The 8,592-nt window shown below is 49.5% G+C and overlaps 1 protein-coding gene across 1 annotated transcript in view; it reads right to left on the bottom strand.

Moving 5' to 3' along the window:
* The window catches only part of grin3a (glutamate receptor, ionotropic, N-methyl-D-aspartate 3A), a gene marked incomplete at both ends in the record, with an annotated part of 37,508 nt that overhangs the window by 12,790 nt on the left and 16,126 nt on the right, over window positions 1-8,592 (bottom strand). Inside the window, 4 exon segments of the mRNA XM_084483216.1 lie at window positions 1,443-1,588; window positions 1,855-2,238; window positions 3,873-4,496; window positions 4,499-4,544. Of these exon segments, the coding sequence (XP_084339342.1) occupies window positions 1,443-1,588; window positions 1,855-2,238; window positions 3,873-4,496; window positions 4,499-4,544 (1,200 nt within the window).

Genomic DNA, 8,592 nt, shown 5'->3' with positions numbered 1-8,592 from the left:
GTGGGGGAGTTTAAACAAGGGGTGAAATATATCCAAAAGTTCTTCTTACTGATTTATACTATAATACTAGTGTGAACACTGTTTGGTTTGAAAGAGATGTTGGATATTCAACAGACTGCTCTCAGTGGGTTCACTAGACGTGAGTCTAGCGGTGTGCACACTCCTCTCTATACAAGCTTCATTTGGTCAATATTCCTACACAATAGGCGAGGTACCCTGCCCTGGCACATCTCAAACACAATTCAACCACATTCGTCACGTTTCAAAATATCCCAAATGGATCTAACAACAGGCTGTTTAGACGTGTGTGAGCAGCCCAGCTCGGTGGACAGCTGACCCTATAAAACACTGATTAAGACATTAAGACTGATTGATGATTACCAAGATCAAGTGATTGTGCCCAGAATGCCCGTATGGTGGATCTGGGCGTGACAACAGACTGGTTTTAGGTAATAGACTCCAGCTAGATGTTTATTTTTTTTCTTCTTGGTGGCAGCCAAAATAGTGAGTGTGTTCTTTCTTTGGCTGCTCTTGGATGGCGTGAGTGCTGCTCTAAACTGTCATTGAAACTTTGCACAATGCACAAACCCACATTTTGTTTTATGATCATTTGAATTACCCCCATACTTTCAAAGGCGCTTTAATTAGAACTTAAGTGGGTCGTGTTTTCAATGAGAGCTGTCACAGCGGGGCTTAGCTTAGCATCCAAGCATTGCCGGTAGCGAGCCCACTGAATGTACCATGGTGTCTGTAAAGTAGCTGAATGTACCATGGTGTCTGTAAAGTAGCTGAATGTACCATGGTGTCTGTAAAGTAGCTGAATGTACCATGGTGTCTGTAAAGTAGCTGAATGTACCATGGTGTCTGTAAAGTAGCTGAATGTACCATGGTGTCTGTAAAGTAGCTGAATGTACCATGGTGTCTGTAAAGTAGCTGAATGTACCATGGTGTCTGTGAAGTAGGTGAATGTACCATGGTGTCTGTAAAGTAGGTGAATGTACCATGGTGTCTGTGAAGTAGCTGAATGTACCATGGTGTCTGTGAAGTAGCTGAATGTACCATGGTGTCTGTGAAGTAGGTGAATGTACCATGGTGTCTGTAAAGTAGGTGAATGTACCATGGTGTCTGTGAAGTAGCTGAATGTACCATGGTGTCTGTGAAGTAGCTGAATGTACCATGGTGTCTGTGAAGGAGCTGAATGTACCATGGTGTCTGTGAAGGAGCTGAATGTACCATGGTGTCTGTAAAGTAGCTGAATGTACCATGGTGTCTGTAAAGTAGCTGAATGTACCATGGTGTCTGTGAAGTAGCTGGTGTCCGCACAGGCGTCCCTTTGCCCTCCTGAGGGACTGTGCTTTATAGGAGTCTTACTGACTGTACCATGGTGTTGCGTCCCTTTGAGGGACAACCTCCTGAGGGACTGTGCTTTATAGGAGTCTTACTTGAGGCTGCTGATGCCGGCGGGCGTGGCCGGGGCGTTGTATCTCCTCATGTACTCGTGCATCTCAGGGAAGCTCTTCTTCAGGTAGTCCTCCGCACTGCTCTCCCGTACCGTGGCGAAGCGGAAGCCCTGGGACGGGTGGTGAAGCTACGGGACATGGAGTCAGATAAGATGTTACTCCGGTTTCCACTGTGTTGAGGGTAACAAACTCAACTTTTAGGATAGTTTGGTGTCACATAAAGTGAAACTGTATGGGTCCACAAGGCCTAAATTGAAATATAAAGTCGGAAATTAAAAATACACTTCTTGAACCACAGATTTACTGCAAATCCAAAACATTCCTCTCAAGGGTGACAGCAGCCTGTGTGTGTGTGTGTGTGTGTGTGTATAGATGTCTAGATGCTGGTCCACACCTTGGGGTCGTGGATGCCGGACAGCTGCTCGTAGGTCTTCTCTCCCACCATGACGGCGGCCAGGTTGGCGGTGTAGGTGGACAGGCAGAACAGGCAGAAGATGGCCCACAGGTTCATCAGCAGGCGGCCCGTCCAGCACTTGGGCGGCTTGATGGCCACGGTGCGTCCGAACAGGATGGCGTAGCACACGTTGAGCGCCGAGGAGAAGGAGAAGACGCGCTGCCGGTTGCGCCCGCGGGGCGTCATGCCGAACGGGCTGCGCCACTCGTACAGCGTGAGGAAGACGGCGGTGACGTGCAGCGACACGAAGATGCCCAGCCACATGGACCAGTGCAGGGGCCACATGAAGGCCCCGATGGGCGCGGCCGTGTCCCGGGTACGCACCTGTCAGGGGGAGGGGGGGCCAGGTTACAACCTGTGCTCTGCTCTCATTGGCTGATCAACACCTGCAGAGACCGAGCTCAGAATGAGCTGCTCTCTGATCTTCAGCGAGGTTTCACCTCCTGTGCTCTAGACTCTACTACTGTAGTGGTTAGTGTGACTCCACTACAGGGTACTGTAGTGGAGTCACACTAACCACTACAGGGTACTGTAGAGGTTAGTGTGACTCCACTACAGTGCCCTGTAGTGGAGTCACACTAACCACTACAGGGTACTGTAGAGGTTAGTGTGACTCCCAGTGAACGGTGGTTCAGCCTGTAAGCCGTCCCCTTCCTGCTCCTAAAGATCTGAATCCACTGGTTGGCTGTTGGAGTTTAAACACATTCTACATCCAATCTACTTTCCAAACTACTATCATTCAATCTAACATATCATTTAATTCCTGCTGGAATAGAGGAAGATATTTTGTTCCCTGCTACTTACAATAAGAAGTCATCATGTAAGACAATAATGTACCATTGTTGCATTGCCATTTAGGTCATAATAGTACAAAACAATTTACAGTATTTACAAATATCTAATGTATTCACGTTTGCATTTATGAAACTTATCATGAACCAGGGCATAACAAATAAAGGTGGATTGAAATGTAATCAATGGTGGTGTGAACACGCTGCGCGTCCTGTCACAGCGCACAGACGGACGGGGAGGTCAAGGAGACGTGGGGAGCACACAGATGGAAACAGAGGGAGAGGAGCTGAGGGGGGAGGAGAGGATGGCTGGTGCAAAGAGAGGAAGAGATGCTGAGCAGAGGGGAGAGGGAAGAGGAGGGGGAGCAGAAGGGAGGGAGAAGATGAAAGGAAAGGTGAGGAATGAGGAGAGAGAGCAGAGAGGAAAGGATGGGGACTGGAGTTGAGATGAGAGGAGGAGACGTGGAGTTGAACATCTGTCAGGGGAGGCTCTGGGTGACTCTCCAGGCTGGCTCTCCAGAGACTGGTTCAGAAGCACACGTACACACTGCAGAACCCACCACAGCGTCGACCACAGCGGACAGACAGGGAGGGATGAAAGCAGAGGTAAAGGAACCAGAGTGAGAGAGAGACGGAAAGGCCAAAGGACAGACTCAAGGAAAGAAAGACGGATTAAGCAAATAAGGAAATGAATAAATGGAAGCATTGTTCTCAGTCTACCTATAGGTCTCCTTGAACAACACGCCTGACACCTACCAGCTCCTTCATGAATCAAAAAGATGGATGAAAACTAAATAGGGAACGACCAGAAAGAGAAGGAAACAAAGATATGTAGAAACAATCAACCAAAGAGCAGACAGGTGAGGAGACAAAGAGAATGAACAGAGGTGGAAGAAACGGTAAAGTCATCGATGGGGACGCAAAGAACAAACAGTAACACCATGCAGAAAGAACGACATAAAGAACAATGGAGTTGAAGATGAAATAAACGAGACAGGAAAGGAAGACGGGAAAGAAGTTATCAGAGAGGGGCAGAGACCGAGAAACACACAAGGTCAAATCAACATGTTGGGAGGACGGAATAAACTAATCCCAGAAAAATGAACACCAGAGAAGAACAAAGAAAGGACAAAGCAGAGGAGGAAGAGAGCAACCAGCGTGTCGTACCAGGATGCCCAGGCTGGTGGAGAAGAAGGGCGAGGTGAAGTCGATGACCTGGCTGCGGGCCGAGTTGATGCTGAAGGAGGTGACGGCCATGTGGGCCGCCCCGCTGAGCAGGTCGCCCACCAGGCCCGTCCAGCGGCCGTTCTTCATGCCCCCGTACTTGCCGTCGCCCACGATGTACAGGTCGAAGGTGAAGCCCATGTCCTCGGCCAGCTTCTCCAGCAGGTCCACGCAGTAGCCGTAGCAGCACTTCTTCAGGCGGGTGGGCACGCTGCCGTTGGGCCCCGCCAGGTTCTGGAAGAGGCCCTGCAGCCCGGCCGTGTTGTTGGTGAGGGGGTCCAGACACAGCTGGCCCGCCGGGCACATCCCGTCTGCGTCCACCTCCCGCGTGAAGACGAAGGGGTGCTCCACCAGCGTCACCACCCGCATGTGGAGGCGGGCCGAGCGCCGCCAGTCCCCGCCCCCGCCGCCGGCCCGCTGCGCCGGCCACGCCCCCTGGTCCATCAGGACCCGCCCCCGGCGCCATCGGCCCAGCCGGGTCCAGGTGGGCTGGCCCAGGGGGTCCAGCTGGAGGGACCAGATGAAGTGCTGGGCCTCGGACACCACGCTCTGACCGCCAGGACCCCCCCGGAGACTAACCCACTGTGGCCCTCGAAGGACGAGTTGGACAGGAACCTGGAGAGGGAGGGGGGAGGGAGAGGGGGGAGGGGGGAGGGAGAGGGGGGGGAGAGGGGGGAGGGAGGGGGGAGGGAGAGGGGGGGGAGAGGGGGAGGGGGGGAGGGGGGGGGAGAGGGGGGAGGGGGGGAGGGAGAGGGGGGAGGGGGGAGGGAGAGGGGGGGGGAGGGGGGGGAGAGGGAGAGGGGGGAGGGGGGGGGAGAGGGGGGAGGGAGAGGGGGGAGGGGGGAGGGGGGGAGGGAGAGGGGGGGGGAGGGGGGGGAGAGGGAGAGGGGGGAGGGGGGGGGAGAGGGGGGAGGGAGAGGGGGGAGGGGGGAGGGAGAGGGGGGGGGAGGGGGGGAGAGGGGGAGGGAGAGAGAGAGGGGGGAGGGGGGAGGGGGAGGGGGGGGGGGAGGGAGAGGGGGAGGGAGAGGGGGGAGGGGGGGAGGGAGAGGGGGAGGGGGGAGGGAGAGGGGGGAGGAGGGGGGGAGGGGGGAGGGGGGAGGGAGAGGGGGGAGGGAGAGGGGGGGGGAGAGGGGGAGGGAAAGGGGGAGGGAGAGGGGGGGGGGGGGGGAGAGGGGGAGGGAGAGGGGGGAGGGGGGGGGGAGAGAATGCAGATGTTTGTCCTGATCCGTGTGTCGGTAACAAATTAAAAAGCCATCGTCAAATGAAATGTCCTCACTAAACGAGCCGGTGGTGGTGCTGCTGTGGGCTGGGCCATTAGGCTGGCTGGGAACTCGCTGTCTTTGGCCAGAAAAACACACAATATATACTGAAATATATTCCCACCTAATCTACATAAATAAACTGAAAAAGATGTTCTTCACAACTAGCCAGAAATATAAAGCCAACTTTCCCCAGATTTATACTCCATGAACCACAATATATACTCGGCAAACCGTATACTCCACTAAGTTAAAAGATATACCACACTGTCCACTTAATACTTTATATATTATTTCAAAGTGTGCACAAAACCCCTCTCAGTCCAGCAGACGATAAACTTCTGTATTTTGTAAGAAGAAACTTTTAAATCCTCTGAGCCACGCAGGAGTAATCAATAGAGTGACCAACAGATCTCCTGACATAGGATTTATTTATGAATTAGGATAGTTGTGGTGGTGGTGTGTACCTTGGATATAATGAAGGTGATTAGGTGAATAAATAATACATTTCCCTTTTGATTGAGTCATTCTCTGAGGACTGTGATGATTTATGTATGTATTATGTTTAAATATGGTTTGATAATGGGATTTATACATGAAATACTTGGTTAACGTTATATTATATCACTTTATAGCAATGATGACTATATTAGTGTTTTTATTTTTAAAGTCGTTTTATGAGTCCATTTGATGTCCTTCCAGCCCTCGTTAACCAGCCCTTGTTAATCAGCCCTCGTTAACCAGCCCTTGTTAATCAGCCCTCGTTAACCAGCCCTTGTTAATCAGCCCTCATTAACCAGCCCTTGTTAACCAGCCCTTGTTAATCAGCCCTCGTTAACCAGCCCTTGTTAATCAGCCCTCGTTAACCAGCCCTTGTTAATCAGCCCTTGTTAACCAGCCCTTGTTAATCAGCCCTTGTTAACCAGCCCTTGTTAACCAGCCCTTGTTAATCAGCCCTCGTTAACCAGCCCTTGTTAATCAGCCCTCATTAACCAGCCCTTGTTAATCAGCCCTCGTTAACCAGCCCTTGTTAATCAGCCCTCATTAACCAGCCCTTGTTAATCAGCCCTCGTTAACCAGCCCTTGTTAATCAGCCCTTGTTAATCAGCCCTCGTTAATCAGCCCTCGTTAACCAGCCCTTGTTAATCAGCCCTCGTTAACCAGCCCTCGTTAACCAGCCCTCGTTAACCAGCCCTCGTTACGGACGCAGCCCCCCAGGGCCCCCCCCCCGGGCTGCCCCCCGGGCCCAAGGGCGAGGCTCGGGGTGGTCCAGCGCTAACTGGTTGTTTGATGACTGGTTGCTTTATGACTGGTTGTTTGATGACTGGTTGTTTGATGACTGGTTGTTTGATGACTGGTTGCTTTATGACTGGTTGCTTTATGACTGGTTGTTTGATGACTGGTTGCTTTATGACTGGTTGTTTGATGACTGGTTGTTTGATGACTGGTTGCTTTATGACTGGTTGTTTGATGACTGGTTGCTTTATGACTGGTTGTTTGATGACTGGTTGTTTGATGACTGGTTGTTTGATGACTGGTTGCTTTATGACTGGTTGTTTGATGACTGGTTGTTTGATGACTGGTTGTTTGATGACTGGTTGCTTTATGACTGGTTGTTTGATGACTGGTTGTTTGATGACTGGTTGTTTGATGACTGGTTGCTTTATGACTGGTTGTTTGATGACTGGTTGCTTTATGACTGGTTGTTTGATGACTGGTTGTTTGATGACTGGTTGTTTGATGACTGGTTGCTTTATGACTGGTTGCTTTATGACTGGTTGCTTTATGACTGGTTGCTTTATGACTGGTTGTTTTATGACTGGTTGCTTTATGACTGGTTGCTTTATGACTGGTTGCTTTATGACTGGTTGCTTTATGACTGGTTGTTTGATGACTGGTTGCTTTATGACTGGTTGTTTGATGACTGGTTGCTTGATGACTGGTTGTTTGATGACTGGTTGCTTTATGACTGGTTGCTTTATGCCTGGTTGTTTGATGACTGGTTGCTTTATGACTGGTTGTTTGATGACTGGTTGCTTTATGACTGGTTGCTTTATGACTGGTTGTTTGATGACTGGTTGCTTTATGACTGGTTGCTTTATGACTGGTTGCTTGATGACTGGTTGCTTTATGACTGGTTGCTTTATGACTGGTTGTTTGATGACTGGTTGCTTGATGACTGGTTGTTTGATGACTGGTTGCTTTATGACTGGTTGCTTTATGCCTGGTTGTTTGATGACTGGTTGCTTTATGACTGGTTGTTTGATGACTGGTTGCTTTATGACTGGTTGCTTTATGACTGGTTGCTTTATGACTGGTTGCTTTATGACTGGTTGTTTGATGACTGGTTGCTTTATGACTGGTTGCTTTATGACTGGTTGCTTGATGACTGGTTGCTTTATGACTGGTTGCTTGATGACTGGTTGCTTTATGACTGGTTGTTTGATGACTGGTTGCTTTATGACTGGTTGTTTGATGACTGGTTGTTTGATGACTGGTTGCTTTATGACTGGTTGTTTGATGACTGGTTGCTTTATGACTGGTTGCTTTATGACTGGTTGCTTTATGACTGGTTGCTTTATGACTGGTTGCTTGATGACTGGTTGCTTTACGACTGGTTGTTTGATGACTGGTTGCTTTATGACTGGTTGTTTGATGACTGGTTGTTTGATGACTGGTTGTTTGATGACTGGTTGCTTTATGACTGGTTGCTTTATGACTGGTTGCTTTATGACTGGTTGCTTTATGACTGGTTGCTTTATGACTGGTTGCTTTATGACTGGTTGTTTTATGACTGGTTGCTTTATGACTGGTTGCTTTATGACTGGTTGCTTTATGACTGGTTGTTTGATGACTGGTTGCTTGATGACTGGTTGTTTGATGACTGGTTGCTTTATGACTGGTTGCTTTATGCCTGGTTGTTTGATGACTGGTTGCTTTATGACTGGTTGTTTGATGACTGGTTGCTTTATGACTGGTTGCTTTATGACTGGTTGTTTGATGACTGGTTGCTTTATGACTGGTTGCTTTATGACTGGTTGCTTGATGACTGGTTGCTTTATGACTGGTTGCTTTATGACTGGTTGTTTGATGACTGGTTGCTTGATGACTGGTTGTTTGATGACTGGTTGCTTTATGACTGGTTGCTTTATGCCTGGTTGTTTGATGACTGGTTGCTTTATGACTGGTTGTTTGATGACTGGTTGCTTTATGACTGGTTGCTTTATGACTGGTTGCTTTATGACTGGTTGCTTTATGACTGGTTGTTTGATGACTGGTTGCTTTATGACTGGTTGCTTTATGACTGGTTGCTTGATGACTGGTTGCTTTATGACTGGTTGCTTGATGACTGGTTGCTTTATGACTGGTTGTTTGATGACTGGTTGCTTTATGACTGGTTGTTT

This window comes from Micromesistius poutassou, assembly GCF_964030765.1.
Source record: "Micromesistius poutassou genome assembly, chromosome: 18".
Taxonomy (NCBI): domain Eukaryota; kingdom Metazoa; phylum Chordata; class Actinopteri; order Gadiformes; family Gadidae; genus Micromesistius; species Micromesistius poutassou.
Note: the sequence above shows the minus strand (reverse complement) of the source record. Positions and strands in the feature narration are given on the sequence as shown.